We start from the raw sequence: 25,562 nt of genomic DNA, 5'->3' as shown, positions 1-25,562 counted from the left end.
TTTGAGATTTAAAGTCATAATTCTGAGAGAGAGAGAGAGAGAGAGAGAGAGAGAGAGAGAAACTTCCTTAGTGAAAAATAAATAAATAAAATAAAAGTACTAAAATGTATTTGAAATACATTTGTTTTGTGCTAAGTATACTACAAATATATATACATATTTATGTGCTAGAAAAAAAAAAAAAAAAAAAAAAAACCTAATTTTTTCAAAAATTTTTTGAAATAATTAAGTCTGCTAAAAATTGGAACAACTAATTTTGTGCATAATTGTGTGGAAGTGGTGCTAAAGTTCAACTAAAGATACTTATGTATGATTGCTAAAGTGGAACTATTGCAAGTATACTTCAGGTACATTTTAAATACCTTGCATTTAAAGACTGATATTATACAGACACCATGCAACCCTTATTAATAGTGATATTAAAACACGTTAGGCCTAATATTAAGAAATGTGCATTGTGTAATAAAAAAAAATAAAAAAATAAAAAAAACTTCAAATAGTATATAATTAGTATAAAAGTATACTTAGTATAAAATATAAGTTAATTATTGCATTGTTTTTGTTATTGTTTTTTTTTTTTGTTTTTTTTTTGCTTTTTTTAACTAGGGTTGCTAGATATAAACTCTCAATTCTGATAAATAAAGCTGTAATTCTGAGGAATGCTTTGAGAGTGGCAGCGACATAATCTAGAAACAATGTGAATGAACACCACAAAACCTTAAGCAGCAAATTTTGCAAAACACAAAATTTATGTCACTGCCAATACTTTTGGCCATGACTATATGTATTGCTGAAAAAATAAAATAAAATGAAAGATGCACAAAATGATGTTCAGCATAAACAGCTATGTCATGCTGATTAAATTGGTCCCATTTGACAGAAAAGCTACAATTAAAATAGATTTTTAAAAACACCCTTTAGCCACAACAATCATTTAATTGTAAACAGACATGGTAATGGAAATCTCTGTTCAGACTGAAAGGATAATTACAGTAAGTGCCATATATTGCACAAAAGTAGTTGCATTAGGCACTTAACACTCATGTCATGCTCAGGTCATATATATATTCACACATGCGATTAATTAAAAAAATAATAATAATAATGCATGAAAATAAAAAACAAAAATAATAAAAAATTAAAAAAACATAAAAAAATAAACTCAAAAACAATTAACAACAAAAAATAGTCATAAAAAATATAACCGCAATTAATAATAAAAATTAATAACAAAAAAGAGTCTTAAAAACTAGTCTGACCAACTTGTTGTTAGCCAAGAGGTAATCAGTCTTACTTTTTGGATTCATCTGAGCCTCATCCATGTTTTAATATGACAAAAAAAAAAAAAAAAAATGTTAAGTTTTTGTATCATAATTAGAATGTAATTAAAAGGGTTAGCCATCATAATTAGAATGTAATTAAAAGGTTTCTACAGTAATACATTTCTTGCATCATTATGCTAACTTTATTTTCAAAAAAAAAAAAAAAAAATTATGAAAGAATAATGAGACCAAACTAACCACATCAAACTAGGTAAAGCATTTTCAGCACACACAAGGGTGAACATACATTTGCAAGATCATTTTGTCAAAACTATGTTTTGTTATGAGTGTTATGAGTGCATTTTAATTTTTTGGTCTCCCTTGGTGATCAGTTGGCCAGTCGTTTGTGCCTCTGGTTTGTTCTATCATCATGCTGGGAAGAAGTGCTGTCACTGGGCGCTGTTTCTCTCAGATTTTCTCAAATTGAATAAATCACCAGGGGAATACACACTGCTGAGCATCCGGCTTGTTTTTCAGTATCTTGTCCTCTGCTCTTGCTTCAGAGTGGGCTGGCGGAGGAGAGGATGGGTGGATGTAAACACACACAGAGAGAGAGAGAGAGAGAGAGAGAGAGAGAGAGAGAGAGAGAGAGAGAGAGAGAGAGAGAGAGAGAGGACGGGGTGGTGGGGGTTTGGGAGAATCTCGCCTCCCTGTGGAGTCACTGAACACAAAGAAAGCAATTGAAATGGCTTCCCGGTGGACCTTCATCTCTTCGAGGGCTGTAATCGCTTTACTTCATCCACGTTATCGTTGTTTTTGACTTTACACATTAAAGCCTGAATCCCGTAAAATGTATTGTCCTTCACTCATTCCATTAACCTTCAGAAGGCTAAATTAATGTGTTATTTTCTAGATAATGTTCCCTTGAATGTATAACAGGACATGTTCCAAAGCAAGCATTTCTGAGGAATGTACCCTGATGAAAAGACCAGCATGGTTCTCCATTCTGGTCAATAGGGGTGTGCGGCACTGCCACTATCATCTGCATCTGTTGCAATAACAAAATAATCTGTGTTCAGCCTGTTTGAGTTTGAATTTGTCCCAGGAACTTTTCTTTTTCCCCCAGACCTGTTGCTGACTACTTTTCCATCGTGGCCTAAAGTACTGTGAAGATTAGGCAAAATAGTCTGGTGAAGTAGGACTGTGCGCACCTACTCCTCCCAGTTAAAGAGGGGACGCTAATGTTGAACAATGATAATGTCATACAAATGGACGTTCAATCATATTTTTTTTTTTCCTCACCATGTCCGTTTCCCGCTGGATTTCATCCTCGGCACTGCACCTTTCTTTTTTTGTGCTTGCTGGATTATCAGTCAATTTATTTACTTACGTACTTATTTACTTTTATTCTTCTGTTTTCATTTGTATCCTTTCATCAAAGGATTCAGGGGCTTTTGACAAAAAAAGACAAAAAAAGAAAAAAAAAAACTTGAAATGTTTCAACACACACGTCACATTCATCAGCCACTTTTAGGCAGTAATCTTTGTGCATTTATAGTAGATACTTGTGTGTATATCCAGTCTGGTCTCATTGCTTATACATAGGTTTCAGTATGTAACATTCACAAGTACAAAATGCACATTTTTGTACATTTTGATAGACGCTGACACATACAGTAAGGACATACTGACAACATCTTAAACCTAAACATTACTATGTATTTACAGCTAAAGAAACATGAAATGTTCATGAAACTTTTATGTCAGAAAGATATTTATATAGTTGCACTAGTTTTTAACATTTTAGATGCCTCAACCCAACCCCAAAACCTAAATGTAAATATTTTACTGAGAATTTTTTTTTTTTATATAAAATATAATTTCCATGATTTCAAGTGTATTTTTTATTTTTTGTATTTTATTTATTTATTTTTGTGACTTATCTTAAAGTGGTCCTATTATGCCTCTTTTTAAAATATGTAATATAAGTCTATGTAAGTGTCCACAGAAAGTGTCTGTGAAGTTTCAGTCCAAAATACCCCATATATTATTTATTATACTATGCTAAAAATGCCCATATCCATCGTCATGTGCACTGATGAAATGTCTTATTTGATTTGAAACTGCATTGTGCAGCCTAAGCTTCTTTCCACCCTGATGTTTCTCCAGCGAACATGACCATAATAGCATTCCTGACCACAGCTGTTTGTCTGAGTGACTGTCACGCCGGCCGTTTCTCTGTCAGATTACAGGAGCAGAGATGTTCAGAGATCTGCCTTTAACCTCCACATCCGTCACCGTCCGTCATCAAGCTTTCAGGTGTTTATAGCTCACTGTCAGTCCCATTGTCTCTTTATTATAGCTCTTGTGCTCCTATGAGTGGCTGCTGGACGCAAAGGCACCTGGACGAGTGATTCTCCAGATTGTAACTGACTTTGACCCTGATGGTGGTTCTTTCTGAATTATGGCTGGCCGTCAGTTCTTATATCTTAGTGCTCAGTGAGTAATTGGCATTCTTCTATCTCATTCTCCTGTGTCACGCCGGACCCATCACCATGTAATAGACACAGCAGTGTACACAACGCTTTAGCTCTGACAAACAGCTCAGGCCTGTCCACGACTGTGTGAGTTCGGTGGATTATCTGAAGCGTTTGCTGGCTTTGCTCCACTGAGATCAAGTCTACTCCACACACTGCTATTGGCTGTGTCCAATTCCTAAAGACACTGTCTTGTGGCTGATAAGGGAGGCGAGGAGATAAGATGAAAGCGAAGGAGAAACAAAGGGCACAGGACTTCAGACGAGCGAAGTGAATCGCCTTAAGACACAGCTGTGGTTACGGTCACTCTTCAGAGCTGCACAGTTTATCTGTGATCATAGAAATAACTGACAGGTGCTTATGGCAGAAATCATTTTGCCGTAAAGGTGACAGGTGCACATTTCCACATTACTCCATGCTTCCTGGACAATCTTCAAATAATTCCTTTTAAATTTTCTGCAGCGTGGCAGGGGGCCAAAACAAACAAAATCATGGTGTGTAAAGCCACTAGTGACTGAAATAATGGTAGATTTGACAGAAAGCGTACACAAATGAGTCACACTGCAAATTAACTGATTTAAAAAACAAACCAAAAGTTTGGTGACAGTAAGATTTGTTGTTTTATTAAACAATAAATAACAAAAAAAAATTTAAAAACATTAAAAAACATGAAATTCAATATAAATTCAAAAAAATTCTAAAAACAAAGAATAAGAAAAAAAAATAAAAACAAAAATACTACAAAAAATTTATAAATGCCATTAAGTCATTTATTACATTAAATATTACATACGTCCATTATATTTAAAGATGGACACCCACAGTAAGAGACTTTTGGATTGCGGTGTCATGGTTTTCACAGAAACATGGCTACACAGCGACGTACTCAGTAATGCTATTGAGCTAGCTTAATGCTACATGCTCTAGGCAGATAGGACAGCAGATGACTCCAGCAAGACCAGAGGCGGAGGATTGTTCATTTATGTTAACAAAGCTAGGTGTACTAACTCTGTCATTGTTGGGAGACACTGCTCAGCTAACCTAGAGTTTCTCATGGTTAAGTGTAGACCTTTTTATCTGCCGCGGGGGTTCAGTTCCACCATTATAACTGCAGTCTATATTCTACCGGATGCTTTTGCCAAGCTTGCTATGAACAAACTGCATGCGGCCATTAGTAAACAACAGACTGCTCACCCGGAGGCTGTTTTTATTATCGTGGGTAATTTTAATCAATCCAACTTAAAGACAGTGCTCCCCAAATTCCATCAGCATGTTTCCTGCCAGACTAAAGGAGACAAGACTTTGGATCATGTTTACACAAACATTGATGGAGCTTACATCGTGATACCCCCCAACCTGGGACAGTCTGATCACCTTTCTTTGTTTCTCACCCCTAAGTATTTACCCCTCATCAACCGTGTGAAGCCATCAGTGAGGACCATCAAACTGTGGCTAACAGGAGCAGACTCTTTACTTCAGGACGGGTTTAAATACACGGACTGGAGTAGGTTTGCTTCTCAGGCTGCCTGTGGCTCTCACACGGACATTGATATCTATACCTCCTCTGTAATGGATTACATCAACACTACCATTCACAGTGTCACAACAGAAAAACCTAATCAGAAGCCATGGATGAACAAGGAGGTGCGACTCCTGCTGAAAGCCCGCTACACTGCCTTCAGATCAGATGATGCTGAGGCCTACAGCAAATTCAGGGCTAACCTGAGGAGGGGCATCAAAAAAGCCAAGTACTCCTGCAAGCTAAAGGTAGAAGAGCACTTTTCCAACTCTGACCCCCTACACATGTGTCAGGGCATCCAGGTCATCAGTGACTACAAGCCTAGCAACTTCACTCCAACGGTCACAGACGTCTCCTTCCTTAACGAGCTAAATTACTTTTATGTTCAATTTGACAGTGACTGCAAAGAGACGTCCACCAAGATCACACTCTCAGCAAACCACCAACCCCTCAAACTCACCTCCACAGATGTCTACACTGCATTGAGCCGGATCATCGCACGCAAGGCTGCTGGCCCCGACGACATTCCTGGATGTGTGCTTAGGGCATGTGCAGAGCAGCTTGCAGGGGTCTTCACAGACATTTTCAACCTGTCCCTCACCCAAGCAGCTGTGCCAACATGCTTTAAGTCCACATCCATTGTGCCAGAGCCGAAACTCCTCACCGACGTGCCTGAATGACTACCGCCTTGTAGCTGAAGCTGAGCACTAAACTTGGAGACCTGGACATTAACACCTCCCTCTGCAACTGGTTCATGGACTTTCTGACCAACAGACCTCAGCATGTTAGGTCAGGCCACACCTGCTCCACCCCCATCACACTCAACACCAGCCCATTCCTCTACTCCCTCTACACCCACGACTGCAGGCCTGTGCATGGATCCAACTCCATCATAAAGTTTGCAGATGACACCACGGTGATTGGCCTCATCGGAGACAATGATGATACTGCCTACAGGGAGGAGGTACAGAACCTGGCCTCATGGTGCACTGACAACACCCTGCTCCTTAACACCAGTAAGACAAAGGATCTTATTGTGGACTTCAGTAAGAAGAAAGGAAGCACACATGACCCCATTTACATTAACAGAATGGTTGTTGAATGTGTCTCCAGCTTCAGATTCCTGGGAACCCACATCTCGGAGGACCTATCCTGGACCACAAACACCTCCATCCTGGTCAAGAAGGCTCACCATCGCCTCTTCCTCCTTAGGGCACTGAAGAAGAACCAGTTGTCTTCAGCCATCCTGGTGAACTTCTACCGGTGTGCGATTGAGAACATCTTGACCAGTTGTATCACAGTCTGGTATGGCACTGCAGAGGGTGGTGAAAACCATCCAATCCATCACAGGGACAACACTTCCTGCTATTGAGGACATCCAGAGAAAACGCTGTCTATGTCGAGCTTGCAACATTCCTAAGGACTCCTTTCACCCTGACCACAGACTGTTTAACCTCCTGCCTTCCGGGAGGCACTTCAGGATCCTCCGGACAAGGACCAGCAGACTCAGGGCCAGCTTCTTCCCTACAGCTGTTTCATTACTGAATTCTGCCCACTGACCCTCCCCATACCCATCCCCCCCACGCACACACACACACACACACACACACACAGCACTACACAATCCTCACCGCTCCTCAACACTATTTTTTTTTTTTTTTTTTTAGTTATTTAGTTTACAGAACAAAAAAAAAAAAAAAAAAAAAAAAAAAAACAGAAAAAAAACACCTGTTACACTTATTACTTGCACTACTGTCTATTCATCCAGAATCCATTTGCACACTGGAATATTTTTCTATACACTTTTTTACTGTCCATTGCACTCGTGTTTTGTACAACTTAACTTATCGCCTTATACATATTCATTTATAAATGATGTTCATATTTTCATAGTTTCTGCTTGTAGTGTACATACACTTATTACATAATCCATCTGTATAGTATGTTCATAGTACACATATCTGTATATCATGCTGCTAGTATTTAAAAGTCTGTAAATTATGTCCATAGTACTGCCTTATCTGTTTATTGTACATTTGTAACATATTGTACACACTGTATATCCTGTACTTACTGCTTATTGCACTTCTGGTTAGATGCTAACTGCATTTCTTTGCCTTGTATGTACCTTACATGTGCAATGACAATAAAGTTGAATTTAATCTAATCTAATCTAATCTAATCTAATCTAATCTAATCTAATAAACACTACTTTTCAAAAATCTGAAGTATTTGATTATTATTATTATTAGTAGTAGTAGTAGTAGTATTAGTATTATTACAGTATATTTGTAAATAAATCAATTCAGCAAGGATGCATTAAATTGATCAAAATTGACAGTAAATTAATGTATAATGTTACACAATAATATATCAAACAATCCTGAAGAAAATTATAGTAGTATATAGGATTTAAAAAAAAAATAAAAATGAAGCATTACAGCTGTTTTCAACAATGATAATAATCATAATTGTTTCTTGAGCAGCAAATCAGGATATTAGAATGATTGCTGAAGGTTCATGTGACACTGAAGATTGGAGTAATGATGCTGAATATTTTGCTTTAAATCACAGCAATAAATTACATTTTAAAACTTCAAACAGAAAGCTGTTCTATTAAATTGTAATAATATTTTACAATATAACTGATTTTACTAAATTCTATGATCTAAAAACTTTCAGCCTTGGCAAGCAAAATGATTTTTCTTTCAAAGCTGTGTTCCTGTGGCCGTGAGTTTCTGTGTTCTGGAGTTTTGTGGTGGTGTTCGGGTTCTTGCTGCTTGACTTCCTGTCGTTTTTATTCCATGTGGTCTTGAACTCCTGTTGCCTGGTATTTCAGGCTAGGCAGAGCAGATAAAAGATGTATCTTTATATATAAAAAAAGCAGGCATTCTCGCACTTCTGATATTAAGCTGTTCATCTTCTTGAGAGATCTCTCTTTCAAACCCATGTACCCACCCATCTTCCCTCATTTCCCTGTAGCAGCAATTATGAAGATAAAGGAGTCAGGGGTTTGCTGCTCTTGCTGTTAATCTCAGCCAGTCTTTTTTTAGCAGACTTCTGTGTATTTTACCACTCATTTTCTGTCAGAATCAGAATTAGAGAGAACTTTATTGCCAAGTATGTTTGCACATACAAGGAATTTGTTCTGGTTACAGAAGCTTCCAGGACACAGAGACAACAACAACAACAGCAATAATACACAGATAATAAGAAATAAAGATATGTGAATAAAACACACACACACACACACACACACACACACACACACATATTCCTTGACAGTAAAGAACAATCATGGAATATTGTTGAATAAGTAAGAATTACATAAATTGGATGAAGTTGTAGTTTGACCAATCTGAAAGATTTTAGAGATATCATTAACTTGGAGAGCATCTTGCTATATTATCAACACAATGAAGACACAAATGTAATAAAATTAGTTTTATTAACAAAAGGATAGACAAGAGTAGCTTACAACTACTGAATGGGTAAAATGAATGGAAAAGATTGACTGAGTTGGTATAACGGTAACAAAAGGTGAGGAAGCAAGTGCAAGAGTGAAACAAGAACGTTTATTACAGTCAGGTACACAGTAAATCCAGGTGGAAACAGTTGGATGCTACTATGGACGTTATCTTAAGAAAAGATAAACTGTAGTTTCCTGGAAGTCATAAGTTAAACCTTATTCTAGATTCAACAAATAAACTGAGAGATTATTTGTTATTAACTGACATCAGTTATATGAAATCTAATGCAAATTAGATGACCAGATATTGACAATACAGACTAAAGCCAATAAATAACTTCTGGCACTAGCATTCTCTATTATTTTTCTATTCTATCTTCGCTTTCTTTTTATGTATTATAAATAATGACCCTCTAACACTAGCATTCTCAATGATTTTTCTGTTCCTTTGACTTGTTTTATCTTTTTATTTTAAAAAAGACCCTCTAACACTAACATTCCCTATTCTTTTTCTATTGTATCTACTTGTTTTCTTTTTATTAAAAAAATAAATTGCAGTATAAAAAAAAAAAAAAATCTAATGCTGGGATCTTTAGGAAGGATAAGGTGCAGTTTCTTTATATCAGTTGACTGTCTTACTCAACATCTTTATCCAACAGCAGTATGGCTCTTATGATTGATGGACGGACCTGAGTTGTTCAAAAACGTTTAATTTCGATCAGCCTTATATGCTAATGAGCTCTGCTTACCCCGCCCCTTTCTTTGCAAATAATCATTAAAAAAAAAAGGAAAAAAATATATATAATATGTGTGAGGCTTACTTTTTGGGAGGTGCAGCTGGTTTACAAGCAGTGGGTACTGATCCATTTTTGAGTTTTAACTTTTTGGAAAAGAATATAAAATAATTATTCATATTTTAAACTTAGTTAGTTTTGATTTCTGAAACTTGCAGTGTTTTTTTTTTTTTTTTTTTTTTTTTTTTTTAATTGATTTACCTATCATATGTGTAAATATCAATAACATTTTAATTCTCTATTAATGCTTCCTTTAAAAGAACACAACAAAAGCTGTTTTTCCAACTGTCTAGCCAAACCGTTATCGTTGCTTAACCATTCCATTCCATGCTGATCCGACTCAGCCAGTACAGACATGGTCTAATTTTCCACTATGGGGCTGATAATGGAGCTCATATTGCAAATGTGCTAGTTCTTGCCTTGGTAACACAAGTGTTTACATACAGCATGAGATGAAAATAGTGAATAGTGACTGCAAGGTTATGAAGATAACATTTTATTTTGATAGTTCACGTTATACATTCTACTAACTAAGTAACCGCGCAACTGCATGTCAGCTAACTCTCATTAGAGTATTAGTACACTGTTAAGTTACTCTTACTTAGCAGAGTTACTTATAGACAGTAGAATGTGTGTTGGGAACCACCAAGATAAAGTGCTAGCAGACAGTCTACTAATACTCTTATGACTGGTAGTTCACATGTAATTACACAGTTACTAATAGTTAGAAGAATGTCTAAAGTGGACCATCAAAATAAAGTGTTACCAATATTTGTTTACTTCACTATATAGCATACTTGGCCAGCTACAGATAGAAACTTGTACCAAGACAACAAACAAGTGACCAATCTTGAGTGGCGACATCATTACACCATTATACCAGCACGGTTCAAGCAAGTAATTTGAACCAAACCAAACTCAATTGGAAATATAACTGTAACCATTTTCATTAAAATTCTTAAAACCATTCGAGCTGACTGTAGAAAAGTGGCTCAAAACGTGCAACACATTAAAACAAAATGTTTTCTAAAATCACAACCAGTATTGACCATCCAGACTGTAAATCAGTTCAAAAATCTGGGCAAAAGTTGTGTATTTTTATACATTAGTCATAGCTACCTTAAGCTGACTGGTGCAGGGTGTAGCAGTGATGTTGTCTGGGTTGGTGCAGTGTGATGTGTGATCAATAGCACAGAGGAGTCCAGATGGTCACAGGGTGCCGGCGACCTAGTTCAGGCTTTGTGGGTCTCTAAAACAGAAAGTTAAAGTGTAAATCATTAAAGAGTAAGCAACTTCTTCAGTTTACTCATGGAATTGGGACAAAACTGCCAACGAGAAACATGATTCTGTTTACAAGACTATAGATCACAACAGTTGGGTTCCAGGAGTAAAAACTGATACACTTAATATGATCACAATAACTGATACACTTTTAAAGACAGACCTGTTGTTAACTGATTGTATATACTTACAATGAACCCATGCGTTCATGTTAATCTAACATTAAAGGGTTTTTATTTATTTATTTATTTACTATTTTATTTATTATTATTATTATTATTATTTTATTTTTTTTACATACTAATAGTGTTTAATAGCAGATTTCATGCTAATTACTACATTACCCATCATGCTGTATAGAAAATTCCACCAATCAGTCACTGTGAGCAAAGTGCACCAAACAAATATTTAGCTCCGCCCACTCCCATTGGCAGAGACATTCAAAATACTTAAATATTTGTATCTAAATATGCATATTTTGCAGTAAACATATTATAAATATAATCTCATATCAATTCTATAGATACAATCAAAAATGTAATAGTTTTATATTTCTCTGTTGATTTTATTTCGACTATGTCATTTGCAATGCTTTATGGAAAGTTAAGTTCAGTCTTTTTTTGTCCAATTTTCAAATACTTTTTTGCTTCAACTCAAAGTTTGTAATGTTGTGATTCTCCTTGTAACTGGTTGGTTTGGTTCATGGCTTAAAACACTTTAATGAAGACCTTTTAAAAATCCCTATGGGAAAAATTATTCCAGGACCAACGCCACTGAAAAGGTTGAAACTAATGCACTCTATTGCATCATCAGGGGCTGAAAATATTTTGTCATTTTCAACACCAGTGTTGATTTTATACACATTTCCAAAACTAAAGTTGCATGTTCCATTGATCTGTGTGTAGTGTGATTGTGAATGATTTTGCAAGTGAACATTTAAAACAACGACCAACTAAACCCCCAAATCCCATTTAAACACAAATGATGGGATGGTCCTTGAAAGGCAACAGATTGCATTTATTAGCACCCAAATCAATAAACTGTCACAGCACAGGCAAGACGGACACACAGCAAACCATCAGAGAAGAACGAGTGGCGTCTGAGGCGTACAACACACAACCTCACGCTCAAGGATTTCATCTTTGACTCCCAACAGAACAAACACGGGCCTTGGACATGAAATATGCATGGAGCAATTAACCTCCCATGTTGTGGCAGGTACTTCTCAGTCTCAGCAGGTCGGGTCTTAAGTGGATCCTGGCCAGCCTCGATTTGTTTGGTTAGCCGCGGCTGGATTAGCCATGAGCACCGTCAAAGACCCAACAGGGAATAATGAGCATTACCACGTCTTTACGAACCTTTGCTCTCGCTGCTCTGGCTAAGAGCGCGACACTGACCATCCACTTTTTCAATGCCTTGGCTATGGAAGTATTTTTCCCATTCATTTTCCCAATGGGGTATGATTTACAAGATATCACTATCTCAACCTTTCTACTTCAAAATTTCACATTTAATCCTATAAAATATATGTATGTTTGTGTATAATATATATATATATATATATATATATATATATATATATATATATATATACACACAGTCCATATCAATTTAAGTAATTTAATTGTTGTCTATAACACATGTGAACATTTAACACATTCAAATCAAAATTCATTATGAATAAAGCCTATAAGATTGGAAATATATTTTCTTGCCCTATTTTATTTTTTTTTATATATATTTAGGCATGCGAAGTCTGTCTGTCTTCCACACACACACACACACACACACACACACACACACACACACACACACACACACACACACACACACACACACACACACACACACGTTTATTTAGCTATCTAAATGGGGATATTCCATAGGTGTAATGGTTTTATATTGCCCTACACCAACCCTACACCTAAACCTACCCCTTACAGGAAACTTTGTGCATTTTTACAATAAAAAACAAAAAACAAACCTTTGCTTCATTTTTATACCAGTTTTACAAATGAGGACGTCCCCAAAGGGAGGTTTTTGGAGATTTTGTCAGGTTTAGCTCACTTTTGGGTACACATTTGTCCCCAAAATGGTTTAAGTAGGTACACACACACACACACACACACACACACACACACACACGTTTATGGTAATAATAATAATAATAATAATAATAATAATAATAATAATAATAAAATAATTGCATGAAAGAATCGGCTTCTGCAGATTGCATGACATATTTTGAGTTTATTTTAGAAATATTTCATTACAGTCATACAACAGTTAGTTCTGATGCACAGTTTATGCTATTTCCAGTGCTTCATTGGAATGGGCAGTGGTGGATGAGCTATTGTACGGTAATTTGCATTTTTGTGGATCTCTTGAAATCAAAAGCATTCTTAGAAGCATCTCTTCCTTTAATATTGAAACTCATGATTGGTCTCTTTCCAAAGGTTTTTGTTTAAAATCTATTTCTCTGTGGATAAAATGAATGTGTCGTTTACTTCTGGAGCATGACTGTTGTGTTTAATTGTAGCACATTTGTGAGTCACAGCTTAAACCTCCCAAGAGCATCGACAAAAATCTTCCAAAAAGCCGGTGTGGAAATGGCCATTGCCAAGCTGAATTTTTTTTTTGAAAGCTTTTTTTTTTTAATATAATTATTTCTCTGCTTTGTCCTGGTCAGTGGAATGGACAAGCCTCTTTTGCTAAATACATTAGAAATTATTCTAAATTAATTTAGGGAAATTAGCATTTTTACAATATTGTTAGGCCTCAGTGAGAGATTATTCAAATGAGAGTTCAGCAGTATCAACACTGACAGAGCACATTCAAATTGAATTAAGTCATTTGGTCTTCATTTGTCTTTGTTGTGGGTCCACTCCGGAGAAATATAATTTGACTCAAAGTCTACCGCTGTGCTGTACAGATAAAAGAACACGTGGTTCACAGCAGAACTGCTGTTAGATGCTTTTCTAAATGCTGTTCGAGGGTGTTAAGAGTTGCATTGATTTCAATTTAGCATCACTTCATTAGCAGGCCTGCTGACCATCATTTAGACACATTCCTCCATTAGGATCCTTGATGCCATGGCAACCATCCAACTTCTACATATAACTCACCCCACACCATTTCTGCTTTGAACATCAAAGATACTCTACAGCTATAGAGCAAGTGCTGAACAATAAAACAAAAAACATCCCAATAGACACTGAAAGAGAGACCCTGGCCATATCTAGAAGATATGGTCAAATTTATTTGTATAGCACTTTTCACACTGCTTCCCTTTGGCACATGTACAGAAAACCATGGTGTTAATGTTTATATCTTAATATCGTCATACCTGCAGATTAGAGCTGGGTATGGTTGCATATAGTTACAATACAAGCAATCAAGCAGTTGTTATTTGCGATGTAGAATATATATTTCTTTATGTGAATGTATTGTATGTATGCAAGTAATTTATATATATATATATATATATATATATATATATATGTGTGTGTGTGTGGGTGTGTGTGTGTGTGTGTGTGTGTGTGTGTGTGTGTGTGTGTGTGTGTGTGTGTGTTGCAGCAGAAATTAAGACTTATCAGACCAGGCAAAAAAATTTTCAATCATTTATTATCCAATTTTGGTAGGACCGTGCAAATTGTATCCTCACTTTCCAGTTCTTAGCTGACAGGAGTGGCACTCGCTGTGGTCTTCTGCTGCTGTAGTTCATCTGCTTCAAGGTTCAGAGGTTTGTACGTTCAGAGATGCACTTCTGCAAACCTCAGTTGTAACGGATGATTATTAGAGTTATTGTTGCCTTTCTATCAGCTTAAACCAGGCTGACCTCTGGCATCAACAAGGCAAGGCAAGGCAAGTTTATTTATATAGCACATTTCATACACAATGGTAATTCAAAGTCCTTCACATAAAATAAAAAAAAAAAAAAAAAAAAAAAAAAAAAATATATATATATATATATATATATATATATATATATATATATATATATATATATATATATATATATAATATACCACAACAATAAAACAAGGAATTTTTAAAAACTTTGAAAATTATTTTAAAATTATTTAAAAGGTTTAATATGAATTTAAAACAGTTAAGAATAATAGAAAAAATATTAAACATAAAATATAGTGCAATCAATTCGGACATTGCACAGTGCTCATTCAATAAATGTACAACTAAACAGATGAGTTTTGAGTCTGCATTTAAATGTGACTAATGTTTTAGCACATCTGATCTATTCTGGAAGCTGGTTCCAACTTCAGGAAGCATAATAACCAAAAGCAGACTCCCCTTGTTTTGTGTGAACCCTTGGTATTTCTAATTGACTCGATCCTAATGATCTGAGTGGTCTGTTAGGTTTATATTCAGTGAGCATATCTGCAATGTATTTCGGTCCTAGGTCATTGACTGATTTATAAACGAGTAAAAGTACTTTCAAATCAATCCTAAATGTAACTGGAAGCCAGTGTAAGGACCCGAGGACTGGTGTGATATGCTCAGATTTTCTGGTTCTAGTCAGAATCCTGGCAGCAGCGTTCTGGATGAGCTGCAGCTGTCTAATGGTCTTCTTGGAAAGGCCGGTGAGGAGACCAATACAATAGTCCACCCTGCTGGTGATAATGGCATGAATGAGTTTCTCCAAGTCTTGACTGGAAACAACACATCTAATTATTGATCATCTAACAACTATTAATTAGTTTGTTTGTTTTTTAGATGATAGTATGCTGATTTAGTTACTGCTTTGACATGACTACTGAAACTAAGGTCTGTCTCCAGAATCACACCAAGATTCCTGACTTGATTTTCAGTTGTTACACCCCTAGAGTCAAGGTATGCATTCACCCTGAGAACTTCATCTTTGTTTCCAAATGCAGTGACCATTGATGGAGTCAATGGGGCTGTAGTAATGTGGCAATAAGACTAGGTAAATCTGGGTATCATCAGCATAGCTGTGATAGGCAATTTGGTTCTTTCTCATTATTTGACTTAGTTGGGAGCATATACAGGCTAAACAAGAGCGGTGCAAGAATTGAGCCTTGTGGGACTCTGCATGTCATGGATGTCTACTTAGACTTATGCTCTCCTATACTCACATAATAACCTCTCCCTTCTAATATGACCTAAACCATTTGATTACCATCCCAGAAAGCCAGACCCAGTTTTCCAGTCTCTCTAGTAGTATGTTGTATGAAAACAAGGCATTTTTGCACACAGAACTACTGTTCACTGGATATGTCATGGATATTTTCATTCTTTGTGAACTCTAGAGATGGTCACGTGTGAAAATCCCAGTAGATCTGCAGTTTCTGCGTTTGGGACCAATAACTACACCCTGTTTAATGTCACTCAAATCACCTTTCTTCCCCATTCTAATGTTCGGTTTAAATGTCATCAGATCATCTTGACCACATCTACATGCCTAAATGCATTGACTAAGGTTGAAGTTTGAAGGTGCATTGAGTTGCTGCCATGTGATTGGCTGGTTAGACATTTGTGTTAACAAGCAGTTGAACAAGTGTACCTGATAAAGTGGCTCTAAAGAAACACCCTTTTCTGCCACACAAGAAAAAAACAGCGCTGGAGCAGACTTGCATATATTGTGATGTCCCGTGCTATAGTCACAGCCAGTTTATGATTGGTTTGAATGCTGTATGAATACTTCCAGCATCTCTGTCATCGGTTTTGACATTATCGTTGTGCGTCGCCTTAAGAGTGATTAAAAAAAAAAAAAAAAAAAAAAAAAAAATTGAAATCATGCATGAAATCAGTTTTTTTTCAAAACCCTATCTGGATAATATCTGAATTAAAAATAAATAAATAAAAAATAGACTTTGCTGACAGTCTGAAGAAGGGCTTTTAAACCAAATAGCTTTTGTTGGCCAACATGCCCAATTTGCAAAACCATCCTGATCCTGTGGCAAAATCTGTGTGGAGAAATCTTTCACCTGCATTCATAGTTGTGTGGATTCCTATTAAAATGAATAGATGCTGAACAACAATAAATATGACTTCATCTTTAAGGTTGCAGCACTAAACTTTGTCCTTCACTCTTCACAGTCATGTCATAGCAGAACCATTTAGTTTCCCCAAATAATCTTTCAGTGAGCAGTTATTAAAATAATCATTTAATCCAATTGTGAATAATATTTTAATATTCTGTAGAACCTTTCCCACTATAAATGAAATGAAAAGATTCTGTGAATATTGATTAAAGTTTTTTTTTTTTTTTTTTTTTTTTATGTAACCAGTGACTGGCAGGTTCCACACTCAAAATAAAAGCCACAGGCGACTTTTTCTGTACGTGCACAGCGATAAAATGCTTTCGCAGCAGGTTTTTCCCACACTGATCTTGTGTCTAGTGAACAGTATCTACACATAAGTTTGACACTTACATTTAGCAAGCAGCTGCTAATTAGACAGAATGGCACACACCAGTGAAACTCAGCAAAATAAATAACCAGTCGCTCACTACAGGGACCACAGCCTCATCCATCTGCAAACTTCTCCATCAGGGGGCCTTCAACATAAAGCCAAACAGTACGGCGAGGAAATCGCCCCTGTCCAGAGCTATTATGCCTCCGTGGAGAGAGCAGCCCTCTACATATCTCAAGTTAATTGAAGTTGTGATGCAGCACCGGCCGTAGGGAATAGCAATATGTCTTTGTAATGGAGGTGGGAGATAAATTGTTTGCGACTTTTTGAGGCATCTCATCCCACTCCATCTCTCTGTTTCACTTCCTCCCACTCCTGGAGCAGACAATAAAAGGGGAAGTTTATTTTTATATATTATGCCTCTGCTGCGGTGCAAATGGGCCAGAACATGTTGAGATGGGTCAGCGGTGTCCCCTGAGGCACTCTGATTTGCTGCCAGTTGGAAATACAATACACACATTGCAGCATTGTGGACATCGCGCCAAATGTTCATTTTTGCTGTGGCCCCCCGTTTGGAAGTACTGTTGATTTCCAAATGGGGGGCCAAAGACATTTACTAAAATCATGCAGTGACCCTGTGCAGAATTATTTATTTATTTTATTTTTTTGGCAAGCCAATAAATACTTTAAAATGTACTCACCATTTGGCCTTCACATGGTTTTAGTTGAATTGTAAAACCTTTTTATAGTCTTAATTTTATAGTGTGACTCTCTGAAATAATGCAAAACATAGGTTTATAGTCAAGATTCTTTGGATGCCCCCAGACATTACTAACAGATTTACAAAATGAAGCATTTAGACTTGTAATCTCTACGTTTTCAGTAGAATGAGGTGCACCAAAGAGCGCTGTCACTTTCATTGTGGCACATGAAGTGTAGTGGAAACCTTTCGGGATGAATGGGTAATTGAACTGTGGGACAGGCCACTCTAATAAATATCAAGGCAGGACCTCATTGGTGCTATTGTGTCCAAAAGGAGCAAATCCCTGCAACCATGTTCCCACAATCTTTCCAGAAGTGTGGAAGCTGTTGTAGCACAACATCAGCCATGGTTTTGAAAGTAAATGTTCAAAAAGCATGGTCAAGGTTGACCACATACTACTAGCCAGGTAGTATTTCACTGCTATTAAATTTATCTAGGTCTTTTGGACTTTTTTCAAGGACTGTTTCTGCAGAGCTTTGACTCTACAGGAGGAAACCATCTCGAGAGTATTATGACTTTTACTCTCATGGTGATAACAAAAGGTCTTTTACTTGTGCAAACTGCTGAAGAGGAAACTCTCTTCCCTCATGGCCTGCACTTTTTTTCCATATTCTTTATCCTTCTTTCCAAAATGTGCACATCAAAGCCCGCCTGTTCGTGATAAGAGCAACGAGATGATGTGGAGCGATAAGACAGTGGACAGGAAAGGAGAATGTGTTAAAGATACGATAAATGAAGTTCTAGAGATGCATAACTCAATAGCTCTCATTTCTCTTTTAAGGACAAAGCTTTTACTGAGTAAATCATCTCACAGGCTTTACGCTCATTTATCTTTTTTTTTCTTTTTTTTTTTTAAACAGGAATAGATAAGCATGACTTCAGCATTTTCCCTCATGTAGTTAATCATGCGCTGCCCTCCAACGCCTTTCAGCAGCGGTGTGTGTCTTCCAGTGTCTCACGGGTTTGTGTGTGTGTGTTTATTTTAGTGCTCGACCCTGATCAGGAGAGCGTAGAGGCCCTGATGCAGAGGTTTAAAGAGAGTTTCCGGACCAACACCACGATGGAGATCACACACTTCCAGAACGTTACACACAGCTCCTCTACTGGCCGCAAGAGAGGACAAACTCACAACAGAGGTTTGCAATCCACTGATCCACTGACACACTCAAACATCATCTCTTGTTGGGATTGCTTTAATAAACTTGCCTTGCCTTACATAATAGATTTTTAATGTATCGCTGATGTATCACCTTTAAATCTGTTCCCAAACACAATGCACTAGGGAAGGGAGGATTGGAGGACTAGAAAAAGGTAAAAAAGAGTCAGGGCCTAAAACTAACATTTTGCCACACCTGCCAATGGTTGTTGACTAACACAATCAATCAATCATATTAATTTATTTATTTAAAGTCAATACCCACTGGCTGCAAATATTTCTATAACAGTATTGGACTGTAAAATATTTATTATTATTATTATTATTATTATTCATGTATTATTAACAATAATAATTGTTCAGTTTAAGCAACTTAATAGAACTGAGGGGTTTTTTTTGTTTGTTTGTTTGTTTTTGCTTTTTTGCCTTCTTAAATACTGTAAGGTCCCCCTCTTGGCCCAACAAAGGTATCCAATTGTGGCTGAAGGTTTCCTATGTGTTTGGTCTTTTTGATGCAGACAGACAAAAAAAAAAAAAAAAAAAATGTGGGTTTATTTAAATGCAATTTGTGGACTTTTTACATGGTCCAACCAAATCTCACGGCAATTTGTACATATTTTACTAGGTGGCTAATTCCTATGAATTTGTACAAATTACCACACCTAACCATACCCCCCACCCAACCCCCACTCAGCAGCCCCCAACCCCCCCCCCCCCCCCCCCACCCAAACCTACCCTCACAGAAATCATGATTGCATATTGGCATATGATGCAATGCTCTACCAGAGAGTATATGAAAAATATAAGAGTACAAATGAAAGAGTACAAAGCATTAATATAAAAGTGTCCTGTTGCTGATAGGGGTGCAATTGTAGTATATGCTCTGATGGGTTGTATTTCAGGGATTTTGACAATCAAGCTATGCAGGCGTATTGGCTGGAGGACATGTTGTTTCGCTGCACAAAGTAATTTAATTTCAATCTGACTAAATTTTATTATGACCACAAATTTAAGTTAGAACGCCAATTATTGTTGATCATTCATAGTATTATTTATGTACAAACACTCTATTTAACTCTTTCAACCTAATTTTGCTCATTCATTTGGATTCCTGTAACACTTTGAGTCTCGTAATGGCTGGGTATACAGATCTCATACTCACAAACTCATCAGTTTTGGACATTAGACAGAGGTGATTGACTAATATTCTAGAAGGCCATAACGACTTTGCTCATTCTAGAAAATTTTATTTAGTCCCTATAGATCTGAACACACTTAAACAAGGTAAGACTATGTCTAACCAGAGATACATAATTCATTTATAAAATAAATATTAAATTAAAATATTAAATTCAATAAACTGTTCCATCAAAAAAAAAAAAAATAAATAAATAAAATAAAATAAAATAAAATAAAATAAAATAAAATAAAATAAAATAAAATAAAACCGTGTCAGACTTTACGGGGTTAAGAAACATGAGCTCTATTTGTGTTTTTTTTTTTGTTTGTTTTTTTCAGAGAGACCAACTCTTTTGCCTTCCTCATTGCGTGTGCTGTGAATGTGAATGATTTAATAGAGAATGAAATACAGGTGAAAAGTCACATGAGAGGAGTCCTCTATCATGCCGTGACTGGCTCATTACCCTTCCAAATGCTCACAACACTCTGCAAATTAGTCTGAATGCATCAAACTAGTGGAAATGGACAAACTGATTACAAAGTCAACGACACGTTCAAACCAAAATTAACTTGACCTGCGAGTGAGCTGGTTCTCAGTAAGCATTAAACCTGCTTCTCTGTGCTTGCAACCATTATGACGCTTGTAGTAACAGAGAATCTGGTCACTTATGGTCAGAAAACTATATATATATAAGGTTTTTACTTGACTTTGTTTTAATAAATAGTATTTTAATATAAAATCAGTATAAATGTTATAGTATTGGTTGCTTAATTATAGTATATGTATGTAATTGCCATTCCATTAACACTGTGTAAAAATCATTTAAATGAACTATGAATTTGAATAGAACTAAAATCCCAAACACAGAGGCGACTTTGCCTCATCTTTACATAAATTCACCACATGGCACTGACGCCCAATCAGGTCAGAGCTTAAAAACATCCCATCCCATTAGCCTCAGTTTTCAGCCACAATTTAGCAGCGCGAGTCTCCACCCTGAAATTAAACCCGAGTGAATGCGTTGTCTGCCGGGTCAAAGCACTAAAATAGAGAAGCGTGTAAAGAATCCATTTTAGCCTTGATTTTTAAACTCCTCACCACTCTGGCGCACTTTCTCAGGCTCCTTGAAATAAAATCTTTCCAGGACCTTTAATTACTGCCCACAAAAAAAAAAAAAAAAAAAAAAAAAAAAAAATCCCTTCAGCACAAAACTCTTTTTTTTTCTTCCCTGCATCCATTGAGGATAACAAACAGGCTAATGGGACAAACTCTGGCTCAGAGCTGGAACTCAATTAAAGCGTGAGGAAGTGAGAGTTCATCGGGCCGCTACCAGAAGATTACGCCTTTCTAGAAATAAAAAGGCACCAAATGAATCAAATATTACATGAGAGGGGGGTCAGTATGATACGTTAATACCACTGTGCCTGACGTTGCATTCTGTGTCGAGAGTTTCTCATTTTCTCTCATGGCTTGTGATTTTGCTTTCCACACAATTCCCGCTGCACATTTGCATGGATTTACATGCAGGGTTGGTCTAGTAAGTAGATTAAGACTCGGAAAGGTTGAGGGAGGGGAGCTGCTTATGCTAGTTTTATGGTCAGAGATGCCAGGCTGACACGCATTCGGCTGCTGTAGAAGTTCTTGGGGCTTGTGCAAGCATTTTAGTGGAATATTTCAATGTTCTCACCCTCGTTTTGCTCTAAAAGACGTTTCTTTCTCAAACAATGAAAGCCTATTTTGACTAGGCGGAAAAAAAAAACGTTGATAAAGGAGCATCATTCAGTAAAAGTGCAATCAAAATAGTTCATATGCATATACTTTATTCTGAAGTCATAAAAATTTTAGGTGCTTTTATGCTGAAAATATATTAGCGCTTCTACATTTTCAAACATGCTTGGTTACCAACACAATAATCATTTTATATATCTAAAAATAAATATACTTAAATACATATTGCAATAAGTTTGAACTTGTCAAAAAATAAGTATACTTAAATACGTATATATATATATATACTTATTCTAAGTAGGTCTTCAGTACATCTTTATATGCAATTTCATAATTTTATTGTATTGAAATATGGTTAAAGTTACTGTTGAATGTACTGACAAACAATTATGATAAACTAAATTATACTTTACTCATATTTCTATTGAAACTTGGATGTATTAAAATATATTTGGAATTGCACATTTATATTTCAATTTAGTACTTTTAAAATATATAAATTTTAAATATAGTATAATACTGAATAACACACTACAGTTAAAATGGTTATTATAACTGGTACTTCACATGTGCTTTAGTATGTTAGTCAACACGTCAAAAAATGTGTTCTTCAAAGCATGACAAAATATTATTAAAAATAAAGATTTAAAATGTACTTAGGTGTAACTTTCTAAAAGTGTACTTAAGTGTGTTAAGTACACTTGGTCATTCATTTCATTAATATATCATGTGAAAGTACAGCGTTAAAACAACAACAACAACAACAACAACAACAACAACAACAACAACAACAAAACAGATACATAAATATCTGTGCACATCCAGCACAATTAAGCACACTTCTTTTTCATAAGGGTGTGCAACTTTAGAATGCAACATTAGAGGGGAAGATCTTAAACTGCCTCAGATTTGCTGACATTATTCTTTAAATTTTAGGAGACTGTTGTACAAGTTCAGTTTGCTCATCCTAATAAGCTTCATCAAGCTCAGCATGAGGTTTCTATTTGTGTGCCCTCAGAGTCAATTAATTACCACCGTGGATCTTTAACGCCACTCAATCAGAATAATTTTCCAAAACAAGACAAGACAGCGAGAGGATTCTCGGCTGGTGTCAGTATGGTAAGCATGTTGGCAGGCACGGATATGAAGTGTCTCTCTGACAGTGATTAGCTATGCTAACGTGACCCGTGCTGCTGCAGGGGAGAACACCATCTGTGTCCAAAGCCGAGAGGTCTGACACCAGCACTCACACTCCTGACACTAATTATTCACACCCTCTGCAACAGGCTGAAGAAAGGAGCCAGGACAGTTGCTGATGGAGATTCAGATGTTATTTGAGTGTCCTCAATATTTTATGGAATTTTAGATTGATCGATTTTTAAGGAAACTTTTATAGAGAATATGATGGCAGGGTCAACAACAATGTAGTCAAAACAATCCCTGTTCACACAGATCCATGAAATTTACTAAAATAATCTGTATTATGCATGTCAGACCAGTAGTTGGCGATGTCACTTTGTAAAGAAACTCTCCGAAACACATAATGCACATGACGTTTTCACAAACTTGTGTTTTTGTAGTTTGCACTGATGTGATAAAGGTATCGTTTTCAAAAACTTGCACCTTGAAACCTGTTTTCAGATGTTTGCATTTTCAGGCCTCCAAAATGTAGTGGTCATGTAAATAAACAGCCAAAATGCATAAAAGGTTTTACCATTTTAGTTGAAACTGGTGTCATATAAACTGTTAAAAGACATTTGCTGCACAGTGTCTAGTAGTGTACAAAATTTTGTCTTTTCAATTAAGTATATCAATAAAATCAATGTAATGTACTAGTATTATATTTTTAAGCGTGCTATTTCAGTAATTCTTGGGACAGAATTAGCCCACTTTTAAGTTTAAAGGTGTATTTTTTGAAGTTTGAGTAGTAAAGTTTTTGAAGTACTTTTCTTTTTTTTCATTATTGTACTTCAAGTAAACTTAAAAGTGTACAGTTAGTTTACGTGCTATATACTTCTACCCACATTTTTTAATGTATGAAAATACACTTTGAAGTGTACTCACTGTAAACTTATTTGTTTATTTATTTGTTCTTTTCTTTTCTTTTCTTTTCTTTTCTTTTCTTTTCTTTTCTTTTCTTTTCTTTATTAAAACTTGTTTTTTAAGTGAACCTAAAATTTTACAGTTTACATAGGCAGTTGCCTATATAGCACAGGTGCTTACCAGGGTTTGGAAAAGATCCTATATCTTCATATTATTTAGATGGAAAGCTGCTGCAATTTAATGCCACTGTAAAAGGCGAAATAAAATACATCACACAGACATTTTTTTTTTCTGCCAGTAAATTGATTCAGTGGAAAAAAAAGGCCCACAATCAAATATGTATTGAACAGATCCATTTTGTTGACAAAGCACTCGGTTTATGAATACATTTAATAAGTGTCTTGTGCTGTGTGTGAACACCGCATGACTGCAGTGATATTTCATCTTAAAGGCTGCTGCTTTATAGGCATGGCTTGTGGTTCTGTTTCCTTTCTAGCAGAAACTAGATCTTCTTGTCTTGTTGTGTTTATGCTCATGCTTCTGCAAACTGCAAACAACGCAAACTTTCTAATTTGCAGATTTTAAATAAAGAAGAAAAGATGTCAGAAGTTTAGTGGTGTTGGCATTGACATTGTCCAACTGTGGTATAGTTCATATATAGCCTAATTTCAGCTATTTTACCTTTGCCGATTGCATTAAGGCTTCAAAATTCATGAAAGTTAATTTGTGTAAATTTTCTTGATGAATAAAATGTGAAAATATCATGAACTTCTGTGTATTTTTGTAATATTCTAAAATAAGGAAAAATGTCTCTGGTTAATTGAATGTAAACCTGTTCCCTGAAAAAATGCAGGAACGAGATTTTACATTTCATTAACGCTGATGAGAAGATTCTTTGTTTGATCCGCTGTGAGGCATGTGTGGCAAACATGCCAAGAATTTGGCTTAAAGGTGGGGTAAGTGATTTCTGGGAGTCAAAGATGATATTTCAAATCACCAAAACAAACATACCCCTACCCCAAAAGGGACTCACCCCTATTTTGATAGTTCCGTCCCACACGTACGCAACCTAGGCAACAATTACGGCAGAATCTGCTGTATAAAACATATTATTTTGCTTTTTGGACACACTTTGGGAACTGACACTTGAAACAGACAGTGGAAGAGGTTTAGACACTCCAGGCTTATAGGGTGAGCAAATGAATGTGTCTTTATCATAGCTGAAGGGAACGACAATATGATTGTAGATAAACAAAGAAGTGAACATGACACACGAGCATATTCAAGCAAAAGCCAGCATATATTAGTTCTGTGAAACAAAGCAAAACCTATGTTATTCACCTATCGAGTAGAAACAAAGCAACCTCAGCGTCTTTCCCGCTCCTTGAGTTCTCTCCAGTGCTGGAAAGCTGATCTGATATTTACACGGCTCCTACT

General features: G+C 36.2%; 1 protein-coding gene across 2 annotated transcripts in view; it reads left to right on the top strand.

The window, feature by feature from the left end:
- The window catches only part of LOC109067613 (astrotactin-2-like), a 539,141-nt gene that overhangs the window by 226,559 nt on the left and 287,020 nt on the right, over positions 1 to 25,562 (top strand). The window contains exon 4 of one of the 2 annotated variants that reach the window (XM_042757175.1): positions 19,005 to 19,154. The exons of the other annotated variant lie outside the window; for it this stretch is intronic. Within the exon in view, the coding sequence (XP_042613109.1) occupies positions 19,005 to 19,154 (150 nt within the window). The remainder of the gene's footprint in view (positions 1 to 19,004; positions 19,155 to 25,562) is intronic. 2 annotated transcript variants of the gene reach the window in all.

This window comes from Cyprinus carpio, chromosome A5, assembly GCF_018340385.1.
Source record: "Cyprinus carpio isolate SPL01 chromosome A5, ASM1834038v1, whole genome shotgun sequence".
Taxonomy (NCBI): Eukaryota; Metazoa; Chordata; class Actinopteri; order Cypriniformes; family Cyprinidae; genus Cyprinus; species Cyprinus carpio.
Note: the sequence above shows the minus strand (reverse complement) of the source record. Positions and strands in the feature narration are given on the sequence as shown.